This window comes from Melozone crissalis, unplaced genomic scaffold (genome assembly GCF_028551555.1).
Source record: "Melozone crissalis strain CALT ecotype California unplaced genomic scaffold, PUWL_Pcris_2 ptg000008l_1, whole genome shotgun sequence".
Taxonomy (NCBI): Eukaryota; Metazoa; Chordata; class Aves; order Passeriformes; family Passerellidae; genus Melozone; species Melozone crissalis.
The window spans coordinates 5,073,107-5,089,513 of NW_026535786.1; the positions used below are offsets into that span (position 1 = coordinate 5,073,107).

Below are 16,407 nucleotides of genomic sequence, written 5' to 3' on the forward strand. Positions count from 1 at the left end.
CCCCACGGACGGGATTCTCCGCGGGGAAACGCTCTTCCCAAGGTGGGGGACGCGAGGAAGGGGCCGCATGGCACCGCAGCGCGGCGGAGCAGGGCAGGGCAGGGCAGGGTGCCCTCCGGAGAGCCCCGCTCCGTGCCGGGCGGCTGCGCTGCGGCTCCCGGGGCGCTGGGCCGCGGACAAAGGGGCAGCGCCGGCGGCACGGAGCCGGAGCCCGGCCGGCGGCGCGGCGGGGCCGGAGCGCTACGCCCCGGCGGCCGGAAGCCAGGGCGGGGGGTGAGGGGTGGGGAGAGGGGAGGGCGGCTCGGCCCGGCTGAAAAGGAGGGCTCGCCCGGCGCCCCCCACCCTCCGTCCTGCCCCGCGGGCGTCCCGCACCATGGCGCTGTCCTGGAGGAGCTGGCTGGCCAACGAGGGGAGCAAGCACCTCTTCCTGGTAGGGGCGGCCCCGGGGGCTCCCCTCAGAGGGGCTGACCCGCGGGGAGGCTCAGGAGGGGCCGGTGGGTGCTGGCAGGCGGCGGGGGCTGCCCCGAGAGTCGGGAAGCCGGGGCACCGCGTCCTGCCGTGAGGGGCACCGCGTCCCGGCGTGCGGGGCAGGGGTGCCGCCGTGCGGGGCAGGGCTCCCAGCGTGCGGGACAGGACGCCGTGCGGGTGCCCCGGCTCGGACGAGTGGGCGGGATGTGCTCCGAGCGCGTCCCGGTGCGCGGCTGGCAGGAATGGATGCAGGAGGGTGCCATGGCCCGGGACAGTGCCCGCCTCCGTGCCCTGCCCGGCTGGCACACGCTGTGCGTGTGCTTGCTCTTTGTTAGGCTCGGTTTGGGAAAGTTTGGGGGAGAAGGTGCAGCTTCTTGGAGGTCAAGTTCTTTACCTGCCTTTGTCTCTTTGTTGTTTTTTTTATTCTTTGAGCCTCTTAAATGCAACGTCCAGCTAAAGATTTGGGATAGTGTCTTGTATGGGAGTGCTTTGCCAGCTCTCGGTTGTAAGACACAAAAAGTTTCGTGAAGTTCAATGAAAGTGAAAATTTCCCACATAGGGGCACTTCCTTTTAATACTTTAAAGCATAATATGTGCATGAAGTTTGCTTTTCCATTCCATTTATGTATGTTTATGAAGCTACAGACCTACCTATGAGTTTTATGAATGAAATGAAATGAACACTGAGAAGTTTGCACTCGTAACTTTCATTTACAATCTCTTGTTTCTGTTTCATTTCAGTTTTTCTGGCTCTCCCTCAATGTATGGCTCTTCGGGAAAACCTTCCTGCTTTATAATCAAGGGCTACAGTATTATTATTTGCATCAGATGTTAGGGGTGAGTGACCTGGACATTACTTTTTGCCCTGAAAATTGGGATGTTCGAGGATGGGATAAGGGGCAGAATGAATTTGCTAATCAAAAATGACACAAACTACCTGTTAACTTTTCAAAGTGGGGAAAGATCAGGTAAGAATTTACTGGGATACTTCTGACAGTTGTTTAGGAGTAGAAAGTGAACACTGTTAAGAAGAAAAAGAGCCAGTCAAGAGTGGGACTGCTATTCTTTTCCCTCTTCTCTACCCTCCCGGTGTTCCCAGCAGCAGACAAGCTCACAGGAACACAGATATGCTCAACAAATGACTGGAGCTCCACTTTTCGTCATCAGCGCATTTAGCAAGCTATGGACTCTTGTTGGCAAATTCTTTCCAATCCAGTTATTGTAATATACATGCTTGCTGAGTGACTTCTTTTAATAAGTCTTAGTTCTTTTCAGCCTTTGTCATTCTCATGGATCCTCTGTTCTGTGTGAATTCACTGTAATGCGTGTAACTTCACTTTTGTTTTCTAATAGTAAGTTCTTTGATTCTGGGTGGTTTAATGAAGATTCAGATGTTTTGATTTAGCAAGGGCAGATGAACACAAAAAAGCAGATGAACACAAAAAGATACTTTGCAGACCAGCCTGCCTTGGGAAATTACCCATTGTAGTAATTTCAAAAAAACCTTATGTCTAAAAAGGCATAAAGTAAGGGTTAACATCTTTCTGGAAAATGCCCATGGGTTGCTCAGAATTTGACAATCCGGGAAAAAGTGTCTGAATAACATGATGCTTTGTAACACTATGTCATACTCAGGAATGCATTTCAATACAAAGTTGACATGGGATTAAACATAGATGATACACATCCTAATCTGCTGTAGAGCCTCTGGGGTTTATTTTCAGTAAATCCAGGGTATATAGTTTCACGTGGCTGATATTTTCATAACTAGTCAGTACCATAAAGTTTTGTGATCTTGCTTGGAAATAAGTTGAGTTTATACATTTTTCTCCTTTTTTTTTCCTTCTTATGGTTGATTCAGATATGTTCAAGAGTGAATCTCAGCAAAGATAGTGCAAAAAAGAAGGGAATGACAGTAATTAAACCCTTCATGGTGGTGACCTTCTTGACAGAAAAAGCATGAAAATGTGTTTAATTTCACCTTGGTTTCTAGTGGCTTTGCATCCCAGTGTATCCATTTGAAAGCTGTGTTTGTTCCTGGTGGAGCAAATGGGTTGTTTGTAAAGCAAATGTTTTTGGGTAGCATGTTGGACTGGGTTTTCATCTGGTATCAATCAGCAAGTTTCTCTCAATTCAGATTATTCATATGCCTCATACCAGCTCATCATCTGGTTGGGATTTTTTTTGGTTTTCTTATACTTTAAAGTGGAAGACACTTGCAAAATAACCTCATGTGTGTTCAGAACCTGGGAGGTGACTCAGACAACAGATTGGTCAGGAGATGAGGACTAGGAGGTCATCCTTTTAAGTTTGTATAATTGTGTCTGCCACTGTGGGAAAAAGTAGTACAGAATTTAGGGACTTCTAAATTAAGGTTAAAAATGAAGAGCTAAGCCTAAAAGATACTTTTCATCAAAGTTATAAAACTAATTTTAACATTTTGAAAATACTAAAGACTGTAAAATGTACTTGCAATTCACTTTTTCCAGCTCATCTAAATATCTTCAAAGTTAGGGTTTGGACCCTAAAATTTGTGTTGGACTCGATGATCTTTAAGGTCTCTTCCAACCGAGTAATTCTGTGAATTAAGCTTTTTCCCTTCTCTTCATTATATCCGTGTATGTGTATTAATCATAGAGATTGTTTTGCAAGGGCTGGGAAAACTGAACCCAATTTGGTTTCTTCAGGAGATGGCATAAGCAACACTACAGCTGCACAGGGATTTTTACCCCTCTTCTTTTTCTCTATTGGTTTATATAGTCACTGACCCATGGCCCATCTGTATAACCAGTATCCTCTCTGTTCTATGCCTGTGTAAGTGGTTTGCAGAGCCTCTGTGCCATTTCTTGGTGTCTGAAGATTTTGAGATTTAAATTAAATTCTTCATTTTTAATTCAACAGTTGATATTTTTTGTGTGAACAGATTGAACTCTTTAATGGATACTTCCATGACAACTGGTTCCTTTTTCCAGAGAGCTAACAAAGTTGCCCAAAAGGAGTGGCACTTTTTGAATTAAAAAAGCTACTGTTTTTTTCAGTGAGGTTTCCTAAGGAGTTGGCTTTTTTTCTTTCTTAGTATGCTACAATAGGCTATAATCGCCTTAAGAACAACTGCACTTGCAGCATGGAAAAATTTACCACAGGTCATTTTGTTGTTTACCAAGTAACAGAGAACAAGAAGAGTTGCTGGAGGAAATCAGAGTGTGATATGAAATGAGATCTTGGACTGAATATTCTGGGTATATTCAACTGTGCCATATTTTTATGCCATCTCTGAGGTGAAGGAAGAGAAAGATTGGTGTTGGTCTTTTGTTCAGTGGTCCCTGAATTGATTTACTTCCCTTCAGCTGTCTACTGAAGAATAAGGCTCAGGTTTATTCTTTTCCAATTACCTTTTCTGTGATGTTGAACAAGATACTTTAGGACAGGATTTCAAATTTTTTAGGTACTTAACTCTCACTCATTCTTTCAATAACAATCTTCCTGAATTCTACACATGTGAAAAGGCATCAAGAGCGTGGTGGAAGTGCCAAGAGAGCAGATAAGTAGAAGGCAGTAACATGGTAGGAGGAAGTTGATCAATCTTTATGTACCAGGAAACTTAGTGTTATTTTGTGTCAAACATCTCTGCTTTGCTCAGTTTGACTTCTGTTGATGAAATCATGAAGTCTTCACTGTGCAATCTCTATCCCTGGGAGTTTTCAAAACCTAATTGGGCAAAAAACCCTGAGGAAACTTAATCTGAGTTTAGTGTTGAACATGCTTAGAACAGGAGGTTTGAGCAGAGACATCCTGAGGTCCCTTCCAACCAGAATAATTCTGTGATTACATAATACTTGCAGTGAAAGTTCACTGGAACCTAGTGGATGTAAATCCCTTTCCAGTACTTTTGCTTTGATGAACCATCTCTTTGAATACTGAATTCCTTGGAACACTGCAGGTCATAGTCTTACTGTATGAATGCATTCATTCACACTGGTTTGAAAACACCGATTTTCAGATAAATTTCAGATAAAGAACCTAATTTTTTAATGATTTCATAGGTGTTGACTTGTGGTCTTACATTGCTTAAGGAAGAGAAGCCCATGAACAAATCCCCAACAGACATGAATTTCTTATAAAAGAGTTTGGCAGAGAGGAAGGAAATATTCTCATCTTTGTGTTCATGATAGATGCTATAATGTCTAGTAGGCATAAGTTACAGAAGGGGAGAGTCTTAAATTACTTGACTCCAAAATCTTTATTGTTGGAGATTTTGGTCCACTTAGTCAGTGAAATTGTCCAGATTGATTTCTTCACAGACTTCAGAATTTCTCTCTTTAGTCTAGCTTGGCTGTATTTTTGTCTAACAAGTTTGATTGTGCCTGGTCGAAAAAAATCAGCCATAAATTTGGTGCTGGCCTTATAGAACTCAAGTCTCGCTTTAACAGTATTGAATGAAATGCTTGTTTCCTGTTGCTTGAGTTCCCTGTGAGCAGAAAGAGCTTTGAGCTCGTTTTGTCATGGCATGAAGGGTCTCTCTTTCCCCATTCCCTCTCTTGTCCCTGCTCAAATAGCTGTAATGCAGTCAAATGTTAATGCAAGAGATAAGCTTCTGGGTTTCAGACCAAAGTGAAGAAAATGCATTGTCAGAAGGATCTCTTTGGGAAAAGACTGAATAACTGAAAATGGGGCTGAAAAGTGCTGCCTCGCTTTTTTATCTGTACATTTGCTGCCTTTTTATTGTGCAGTATTGTGGATAACATTTGTCACCTTTATTCACTGCTTGGAATATGTTCCAGTAACTTTTATGTCTCTCCTTGCTAGTTTATCGTAACGACAGAGATTTCACTAATTGAGACCAAATTCCACTTTCATTGGTCGTTGTGCAACCACACTGGAATCTGCTTACCCCCCACATTTTGGTATTGAGGAGAGTTGTGTATCTTGATCCTTTGCTTGGAGATTATCAGAGAATTTGGAAGCTCTTACTGCACTCACGATAAAGTTAGTTGTTTTCTTCAGTTTGAATGACTGATTTAAGCAGAAGAAGGAGTACATCCTACACAAAGGCACTGCTTATAAAAACATGACCTAAACTTGTAGACAAGAAGAGATGGAAAACCTTCAAAGAATGCCTGTGTGATGAGTTACAAGTGAACAGGGAGACTACTGATTCACAGCAGTGCAGGGAAGGTACCCCATACATATTTAAAAATATTACATCACTTAAAATAATTTTTAAAGAGTTGCAGTACATGAGATTGGGATTTACAGAGTCCTTCTTTGAAATGTTCTTCAGGAGCAAAACTAAGTCAAACTTTCGTAGATGTTTTCACATGTTCTAGTAGGTAGGTTTCCCCTACACTCACATTTTCCTTCTTTTCTGTTGCTTCATGTTTCTATTGCTAGATCTCCAGCCAGATTTGACAGGCGTAAGGGGAATAATTGCTGTACATACAGTTCAGTACTGTCCTTCATCTTAGGTTATCAGTGCTCTGTTACTCAAGAGAAGGAGTACTCTATGAAGAAAAGGAAGCTGGGTCGAAAGGAGTCATGTTGTGCAGCACAGTTTGTTCCACCTAGGAAAATTACCAACTTTATCTGCGCTAGTACTGATCTGGGGAGGTGGTCTGTCACCTGTGTCTACAGAGCAACATGTGGCTTGTGAGTCTTGCCAGAACCTTTCAGGGTGCCCTGAACCAAAGAAGATTGAAACATTTCAAAGAAAGGCTCTAAGAGACAGCATCTAGTGTGGTGTCTCTACTGCACCATGACCTGTTCAGGGTGGTTGCTTGTAGGTGGTGAAGTCTTGAGAAACAGAATCACATCACTCTCAGCTGTGGAAGAGTTTGCATTATTGTAACATTTTTTTGATAAAAGATTGACTTAAAAGGTGAGATAGGACAATATTGTTGAAATCTTAATTTTACAACTGTGTATAAAATATCAGATTTCTGTTCATGGCAGTTGCAGGTAACATAAATCTCTGTATTTATAAATTATGAACTTTGGGGAATTTTGGGGTACACAGTAAGGTACTTCAGCCCTCAATCTAATATTGAAATCATTTGCCTAACAGAGAAAGCTCCTTTTCCTAGCAGAGGAAGCTAATTTTCTCATTTTCAGTCTTGCTGGCAGCAAGATACAATGAGAACTGACTCTTCACTTTTCTGTCCTACTTTGTATGTTGTATGAGCGCAGCCAGGAGTCCATCTGGATTTCTGTGGACTATACATCAGACAGGGATAACTAGAGAATTTACATTCTGGAGCTCTTTTATGCTGCTTTGGAGAAGGTGGCAATTCCTTTATGCTTGTCTGGAGGAAAAATCTAACCTAGTTTTAGGATTTGAGTTTGTGGATGGTCCAGTTCCCTACTATTTTTGCCACAGATTTAGTCTGTAAATTGGAGTAATCCTTTAGTTTCTTTATGATTCTTTGCCCCTCCATGAAATCAGATATCAGTATACCAGAGATTTTGTGTGTGGTTTTTTTTTTTTTATTTTTGGTCCTGCAGAAATTTCACATGCTAGTAACATGCAATAACATTTTTTTTTAAGACAGTAAAAACTTCAGGAAGAAAATAGGATTATGTTTTTCTCATTTCTTAACTACTTAATAAGGGTATATATTCCCTTCTAGACCCAGTGAGTTGCCTTGGAGCAAAAATCATCCTTTATTCTACTATTGTTTAAAAGTCCAACAATGTACTGTGTTAATTTGTTACTATGCCTCCCAGGCAATGCAAAGGAAGTTAAGAAAGAGATCTCTTGGAAACCATTTGGAAAGAATTAGTTTCATGGTAATATTTTTAGCTTTTGGCTAGATATCAAGAGCGAACTTAAACTCTTTTTCTTCTTGCCTGAATTTTGATTTTAAGAATTTCTAAATGTATGTCCCATTGTTTGCAAATCAGTCATGGGCTTGTTGCAGGAAATATTGCTGAACTTTATTTCTTCAGAATAAAACCTTACATGAACCATTGGTAACAATATTTTAATATTTGAATCATACTTCTTTGAAAATGCTGTAAGAAGTTGCTTGCTGGTCTCTCTTTTCTTATTTTCTTTTCTTTTTTTTTCTTGTATGTACAGGTGTTGATAGCATTGAATTATAATGAATGTAAGGACATTCTTCCATAGTGAATGCATTATGAATGAATATTTGTTCTTTATTAAATACTGGAGAAAAACAAAGGAGGGTTAGTAGGATAGCTTTTTCTGCACATCATTTGTGATTCATACTTGTTAAATTGTTTGGCACTTTACTTATAATCCCAGACTATGCTGAGCTGGAAGGGACCCATTAGTCCAACTCCTGGCCCTGAGCAGGACATCCAAAGAATCACACCATGTGCCTGAGAGTGTTGTCCAAATGCTTCTTGAACTCTCACAGGAGTTATTTCATTTATTTAACACTATTCGGTGTGGGATTGATTCTCTTCTAGACCAAACTATTATTTTGTTAAAGCTTTGTTAGAAAAATTGTCGTGCTTGGTAAAGAAAGTCTTGGATAATTGATGTCATGCCTGGTTTATATTTAAACTAAAAGACAACGTAAATTCTTGGGAAAGTAGTGATGTATCATGTAGGCCATACAACAGAAGTTATTAAAATTTTCAGACTGCTCATTAATGGTATTGCTACTTTTTCAGATTTTGTGTATTAATCAACAGCTAGAAAAATGATTCAGTTTGCTTCTGAAGTTTGCATTACATTATTTCTAACATAATTCTTGAGTTTTTCAAGTCATACCCATTTAATCACTGCACTACTGTAGCAGATCAGTAAGCCCCAATAAAAGTTCCTATATGTTTTAATGACCATGTTTCTGAAGTTATTGCTTCAATGAGGTGTATAGCTCATTTTTAGCTTCACTTTAGAGGATTTAAATAAAATAGAGACAGTGTTGTATATGCAAACAGTGCATTATGGAGACATTTTTCTTTTCATTAAGTCCAGTCTGTTCAAGGGTTATTTCCAGTTGGGAGAGTCTAGAGTGGGGAGGAGAGGATGGCCTAAGGTCTGAAGAACATGGCTTATGAGGAAGGAGTAGCAGGAAAAAAAATCTCATTGTGCAAGTGATCAGGGAGTGAAGCAACAGATAAAATTGAAGGTTTTACGTAAGTAAAAAGAGGACTAACAGTACGTTGGAAGAAATACTGGAGGACATCTGGAGAGTGGGAAAGAACTAAGTGACATGGCTCATTTTAGTCTTATTTCTTATCATTCAGTAGGTTGGAGATGATCTGTTCCTGGGATTTTTTTTCTGGAAATCCCACATTTACGTGGCAGAGAACAAGGTAGAACACATTTTGTGGGGTAATTGCTCCTACTTCTCATGGGCAGCTTTTGAGAGAGGGTCCTGTTGTGACTGCTCTGTTCTCTGGGAGCTGGTAGAGTCTAGTGAGGAGGTCCCTAGCACTCAGGTCTAACTAAATAATGTAAAGTAGCTGGAAGAGAAAAAGGATTTAGGTGCAGAGCTTTGTTCTTCAGGTAGATTGAACATCTTTACCTTCTGTTTGCTTCCTGGTGCTGTGCCCAGGTGTGCTGCAGAGCAGGTGAGGTACATGGATGTTGCTAACTGGGAGGGCAGGAAGTTGTAATGCTTTATGGTACTGGTGTTTAGAAACCCTTTCATGCTGTTGTGCTTCAGATCTTGCAAGATATCTGAAATGCAGTTATTCTCTTTGTTTTTACTAGCTTATGTATTCATCCATTTCTGTGACACAAACATAAGTCTGTAAATTTTGTTTCTTCTTGATAACAAAGATAAGAATATAATAGATGGTGCACAGATTAATTTTTTTTTTGTCGGAGAAAGTAAAACATGCTCATTTTTTTACGTAGTTTAATTTTGAAAAAGGTAATAAACCTTAAGTAATTTTTGTTAGATAATTTGTACTGTTCACCTCATTCACATGCTCCTGCAGCATTTGAGTTATCGTTAATATAATATTTTTTTACTAATTTATTCAGGAGTTGAAATACTTGGGGTTTTGAGAACAGTATAAGAAATATCCTTCCAGAAATCTGTTGACAGTCTAAAAGCATCTTTTATATAAGCTAGTAAAATGGTAATTCAACCTAGTAACTAGGAGAACAATGGCATTTTGCTAACTTTTTAAAATCATAAATGAATGAGATAATAAGATTAAAAATACAGTTTTATGACATGAATGTGTGCTTTGTTCATTTATTTGACAAGTGTTTTTGTACTAATTATGTAAGTTCCAAATATATCAGTGAAAACATTAGTGCAATTAGATTTCATTACAGTTCCCAGCTATTGAGCAGTTAAACTGAAGAAAACCTACTTTCTTAATGTCCAAATATGGCATTGCATAATGTGAATGCATGAGGAGTTTCGTGGCAATTCTACAACAGTCCTTGAAACATTATGACCATTTCAGTTTGACTGAATCAATATTTTTTTACATCATTTTGTGGCTTAACAGAAAAATCATTACACTCGAGGGGCTGTCTAGTGTCATCATAGTATTTATCACTCTTTTTGTTTAGTTATGTCTGTTGAAGCTTTCAGGTCATTTTTCAGTGGACACTTACTGTTGTGTCAAATGTTTTGTTCCATGTGACTTTGAGCACTGATGAGGATATTGGATCTTCCAGTAGAAAATTGTAATTTATTGTTGACAAAGTTAATTTTTAATAACTTCTTGATGCCAAGGTGAGAACTGTTTCCTTCCCTGTGAGGACAGGATAGCATGCTGTGTGTGCTGTGGTTTCTCCAGCACATCATGAAACTTCGCTATTTTGATGAGTCAGGGAGCATGGGAACCATTTGGTTTCACAGCAGAGTAAAAGAGAGACAAGACTGATGCACATACCGTTCCTTTCTGCCCATAATCTAACTCTTACAATGTTTGTTCAGCTAGGATTGTGTATTAGCAGAGCTTCGGCGTCTGTCCTCAATCTCAACTGCTGCCTGGTCCTGCTCCCCATGTGCCGTGTTCTCTTGGCCTTCCTGCGGGGATCCCAGAAGGTGAGTGCTGTCCTTGGAATGCAGTGCTTGAGAAGAGGGCACTGGTATAAAAACAATAGAAAAAGAATCTGTTACATCCCGGTTTGTTCTGTGCTATGTGCTTGCATGGTGCAAGGATCAGACATCAAGACTGCTTTGAAGACAGGCTTTGTCTGGTTTGATTTGACCTGTCTAGAGGGTGGTTTCTTCAGTGCAGTTTTGAAGGATGGGGAGTTGCTGTGGAGCTGTAGCCAGATAAATTCTCCTCTGTCTTTCCAAACTCTTATATTAGAGATAAATGTGTCCTCTCAAGTGCTTTCTGATAGAATTCAATGGAGTAAACCCAAATTTGTCTCTGCATGACCACAAGTGTCCTACTGGAGGTGATAGAATGTTCTATAAAAATACCCAACCTGATACATTTGTTATCATGGGAGAGACAATGTTTAACTTCTTTGTGATTCACCAGTTGCTTTTACAGAAGTACAAATAATGCTTTTGAGGAATATTTGTGTTTGCTAGATGGTTGCAAATTAAACCTGTGACTTCTGTTAATCATGTGACAATATGTATAAGATTTGATGCCTGTAGATGCACATATGTATGCAAATAGACCATTCCTTTTGATCTTGCTTATAAAAGAGTCAGTGATGCCTTCACAAGTAATGCTAGAATTCCTAAATATTAAGGCCAGGAGGTACATTATGTACTCTTGATATCTGTGTGATTTCTTCATTAAGTCCTCAAAACTGTCTCTTTGGCATAATCCAGTAGTTTTTACATTTAGGTACTAAGCTTGCAAAGGTGTTAAAACTAATGAAGTTGCTATTATGTCACCACAGTTGCTGTTAGTATTTTTTTCTTTGCTTTGTTTTGGAAGAGAGTACTTGTATTCTTCTCTTACTAGGTTGCCAGCAAGAAAACCAGAAGGCTGCTAGATAAAAGCAAAACTTTCCATGTGACATGTGGTGTTACGATATGCATCTTTTCAGGTGAGATCTCACTGTGCTGAGGATCAGCATCTTTTGGAAGCATGTTGGTGCAGCGCTTTGTGGTTTTTCTGCTGCAGTACATTTGGGGGTAGTCTTGCTCTGTGCTTGCTCGTCTTAGATTGTAAATGCTTTCTCGAATGTGTGTGGGTTTTGGTTCATTTTTTGCTTTAAACACATAGGTGTACATTCTAATGTCAAGCCTTTCCTTAAAATGCCAGTTTCTTAGAAGGTAGGTATGTGAGACCAGGTCAAAATCTGCCCTTGCAAGTGAACCCTCATTGTACCTAAGGAATTTGAGTGAAAAAATCAGGGTACTACAGACTTACCTGCAGAGGAGGGAGCAGTGGAGGCGGCTACCCTGTTTTCTCTTTGGTGAAGAGGAAATATTCTTGGCTGGACACCTTTGAATGTTGTGGCTCAGCTGAAGCATTGCAGTACAGAAATCATCACTGTAGTGTTAAAAAAAATTCCTAAAATATGTACAGCCTTCTGTCATTAATATTTATAAGCTGATTTACTCTTGAAGAACAATTAAGAATTCCTGAGTCCCTGGTATATCTCAGGCAGGTGATGTGATTATATCTTGGCATCTGGGTGGCCACAGGGAACATCCAGCACTTGTTTACAGATTTACTCAGTTTTTTTGGTTTTTTTAGTCTTACATGTTGCTGCTCATCTGGTGAATGCTCTTAACTTCTCTGAGAATTACAATGAAGAATTTGTGACCCTAAATGCAGCAAACTATCGTGGTGAGGTGAGCCAGCTCTCCTTTCATATTTTGGTTTTAAGAATATCATTTAAATATATGAATATTTGCATATATAATGCCATTGTGTGATCTGTACAGTGCTCCTGTTTCATGCACTGAAAACTCAACCCTTGTGTAGATTCCTGTGGATTTTATTTCTTTGTCTGGACAAAGCATGTATTAAAGCCAGCAAGGTTCTGTCCTGTTTGATTATTAGATGGAGAATGCAATCATCTAAACTTTTCACCTTGCACCTTGTTCTCTTGCTGCTCTTTTGCTTCTCTCTGTTCCTTGGGTGGGCCTGGTTAAGACATTTCTGCTGCTTTTTGGGCAAATTTGTTCAGTATTTCCATTGTTTAGAATACAGTGAGATTTGAAATTGATTTTGCATTTTTCAGCTGCAGTGAATGCATGTATGAGTATATATGCTAAGAATGGAGTTAGTTATCTACATGAACTGATTTCTGCTTGCGAAATACTTGATTTTGTGTGCCTTGTCTGACAGAGGTGCAGATGTCTTGCAGGAATATCAGATTCGTAGTCCCTTGGTCAGGTATATTGTATATACTTGTGTATTTGGCAATGGAGAGATATTTGCTGATTTTAGAAGCAAGACCAGAGTCCAACACCCTTTCTTCTTGGGCTACAGTCAAGTTCTCTCTTGTTTCTGTTCATTCTAGTCCCTGGTCTGCATTTCTTTTTATCCAGTTTCATTAGGAAATACTTAGAATGACCCTATCCCAGCTGCATCATTTCCTGGAAAAACAGAGCTTGACTCAGTCCAGGTTCCTAAGGACCAGCAACCAAGGTCTTCCATTCCCTGGGTGAATGATCTAATCACCCGGCTATTCAATGGCAGACAGACATGCCAACACCAACTATTGTGCTGAGCTTCTGGGCTGACTGTGTGTCTGCTTGTGTTAGGAGTGGTCTGATAGCCTTCCCTTCATCAGAAACATCAGCAGGAGTTTACCTCAGGCAAGAAGATGCCAGGGTTCTAAGCCTCTACTAAGCAGCCCTAGGAATTTTGCAATAGAAAATGGAGATGATAGCAAGTTTTTTAGGAACTCTAGGATCAAAACTCCTGAATTCTAGGTACTTTAGTATCTCTTGCACCTTTGTATTTGAATCTCACTTATGTCCCTTTTTAAACTGTGGTGGACAGTCTAGATGCTGCTCTTGTCCTCTCTACCTTGGTATACACATCTGGATGCAGACCAGGTCAGAAAAAGGGTCACTTCATTTTTCCTGTCCTGTATGAAAACTTCTCATCTCCCCTCACTACATCTATCTGCAAGTTTAAATAAAAGTCTTCCAAGCAGTGAAGACAAAACCTCTTGAAGTAGAGGTTTTGTCTTCACTGCTTTTATCAGGGAAAGTGAGGCAGTTTCCCTGATGTTGAAGTATTCACTCTTCCTTTCACATGTGGTGAAGGACGCAGGAACATCTGTCAGATCCTTTGTGTTCTGTCTTGCTTCACTAGGGTCCACTGCGAATGTCTTGGTGATGTAGCTGGCAATAAAATGCTTGCCTCTTGTCTTACATTTAAATTCAAAACATTTGCCTCTTCTGCTTTACTCTGTTCTCCCAAAGTTCTAAAAACAATTATCTGTAAATTTATCTGAATCCAGATTATAGATCTGAATTATCTTTGCTGGGGAAATGCAAAGACTAAAGGTTTAGTTTTTGTTGAATTGCAGTCAATTTAAACTGTTACCAAATCCATTCCTGCTTCCAGATTTAGGGACTGCATATGTCTTAAAATGTGTGAGCTTCATGGGCTACTTATTATTGTAAAATTATTCGTATTATAGATATAAAATACCATATGTTGATATTATTTGGTTTTACTTGTCTGTTTTTCAGGACCCGAGGAAACTACTTTTTGCAACTAGTAAGTCCTGCAAAACTGAGTGAAAAACTTTGTTGCTCTGCAGACAAAACTTCTTTTGATACTGTATTGTCATGCTCCATTTGTTGTATCTCAGCTGTATGAGGTTGTGTGATTTGTGTTAGTATAACCTGGATTTGCTTCGCCACTAGTCAGGAGGCAGGAGTTACATAAGCCCAGTAGTAGGATGAGCAGCATTTTCAAATCTGTTGTTGTACAGATGAGTCAGCAGAAATCCATTAGTTTCAAACAGAGATTCTCCCTAATATTGAAACCAAATTCCTAAATGATCCAATTTCTAGAAAAAGAAACATAATGGAAAACCAGTCTTTTATGCTTCAGCTGGTTTATTTAAGGCCTGGTTGGGTTTCTGAGCAATCTGAATTGTTACATGGGAATCAGGCTTCATCACTCATACAGAATAAATAGATGAAGACATTTTTGGTGCAGGAATTTAGAAGTGAGCAATGTTTGGGTGTGGAGGGTCAGGCACCAGACTGAGCTGTAGCGCTTCATAAGCAGATAAAGTTCCTTCCTGATGCCGTTGCACTTTCTCCCTTATTTGGATCAAACACAAAATCCTGACTTGGTAGCATTTAGGGCACAGTCAAATCAAATCTATGAACAGACAGCAGTTGTTCTAGGTTTGTCAATCCCAATAGGTGTGCTGGAATTAGTGGCTGGTGTGCCAGTGTTTCCCAAAAACCCTAGGAAAGGTTTAGATCAGTTGAGAGAAGAGGAAGGGAGAATATGAACTGACAGAAACTGAGATCAGAGTTATCCTAAATTTAAAATTACTCTGTTCACGCCCTGTCCTAATGACTGGTAATTAACATGTACTATTTTTAATGGAGGAGTGCTCAAGAATTTGCTGCACTGGGAGCTGTGCAAATAAGCAAAAAACCCTTGGTTTCTTCCCAGACAGTTCAGAACCGCAAACAGAAGGAATAAGGAATCAGAAGGATTTATAGAGTGATGATGGCTTTTCAGATTAGCCCAGTAAAGAACCTCCTTGTATAAGGGTGTGAGGCAGACTGTGGGAGGAACAAGTATTAAAGATTATACTTAGTAGAGGAAAGGAGAGTCAGGGACAGGGCAGAAATGAAACACTAAAAATGAACTGATAAACTGGGGCAAGACTGAGTGATTTCAGTCTGATGGAGAAGATAATTGAAAAACTGGACATAAAAGGTGACCTCTGGCTTGTGTGACAGTGTAGGAAGCTAAATCAGGTGCTGTACTGCAATTGCATTGGAGGTATTAGTTCAGAGTTGAGATTTATTGCATGCTACACATCAAATCAGATTGAGAAAAAAGAAATTAAGAAGGAGGCAGTGGACAGAATGCATATTTTTTATTGCAGCTGCTTTTAACTGCAGTCTTTCCATGAAGGAGGGAAATCAAGTCTTTTTTATGCAGTCCATGACAAAGCTTCCATTGAATGTAGGTCTGTAAAAACTGAGGAGTGAGTTGTGGTGTGTCAGATTTTGGGTATCAGGCTTTTCAATGAATGAGTATTGAGAAGTTTATAAAAAGGTAAGATTTGAGATTCTCTCCTTTGACTTAAAAAAGACCTGAGGATAAATTAGTTCTGATAGAAGTCTTCACTTGAGCAGATGAGTCAGATCATTAATATTTTTAACCTTTCTTTCCCAAGTGCTGGCTGCAGATCACTCTCACAGGCCTTGCTCTATGGGCAACAATTTCAAGCGTGATACAATGCCATCAAGAGTAATTTCAGGCTCTTCCCCATTCCAGAATGAAATGGCCTGGCAAAAAATTGCAGTGACAGCTTGCATAGAAGTTGATTTGCTTGAAATTCTGTCCCTGAACAGGTTTTTAATTGTCATGATCAACAGAGTGTAGTGTTTGGAATAAAAAAGAGACAGAAGCTTGTACAGTCAGTCTTGCACGTAAACAGTGTTTGTTCTTAGTTACCTGCTTAGACACAGATGTCACAAGCAAAAGATGACAGGAGCAAAGACAAATAGGAAATTGTGATGCATGATGAAAGGCAAGGAAAAGGGTTATTTTTCTTTGAGAAGGTGGGAAATTAGACAAGAACTCTTCTTTCCTATCTGGTTTGATACATGAGTTGTGCTCAAGAGATAAGTTTATTCAAGAGTTTAAATGAATCATGATTTGTATGTCTAATTCCACTTTCTTAAAAGGTCATAATAGACAAGTATACCTCTTCACAGTTCAAATATAAGTTATGTCCCTTTTAGTTCCAGGTCTGACTGGAGTCATTATGGTGTTAGTATTATTCCTAATGTGTACAGCTTCCACATATGCCATCAGGTAAGATGTAATATGATTGTTATGCTAAAAAATGCCATTTCTGTA

General features: G+C 39.8%; 1 protein-coding gene across 2 annotated transcripts in view; it reads left to right on the forward strand.

The window, feature by feature from the left end:
* The first annotated feature begins 373 nt into the window (after positions 1-373).
* Positions 374-16,407, forward strand: part of NOX4 (NADPH oxidase 4) — a 99,618-nt gene continuing 83,584 nt past the window's right edge. For both annotated transcript variants that reach the window (XM_054269990.1, XM_054269991.1), the window contains exons 1-7: positions 374-430; positions 1,210-1,305; positions 10,341-10,451; positions 11,338-11,422; positions 12,079-12,176; positions 14,037-14,064; positions 16,290-16,362. In XM_054269990.1, coding sequence (XP_054125965.1) covers positions 374-430; positions 1,210-1,305; positions 10,341-10,451; positions 11,338-11,422; positions 12,079-12,176; positions 14,037-14,064; positions 16,290-16,362 — 548 coding nt within the window. The remainder of the gene's footprint in view (positions 431-1,209; positions 1,306-10,340; positions 10,452-11,337; positions 11,423-12,078; positions 12,177-14,036; positions 14,065-16,289; positions 16,363-16,407) is intronic.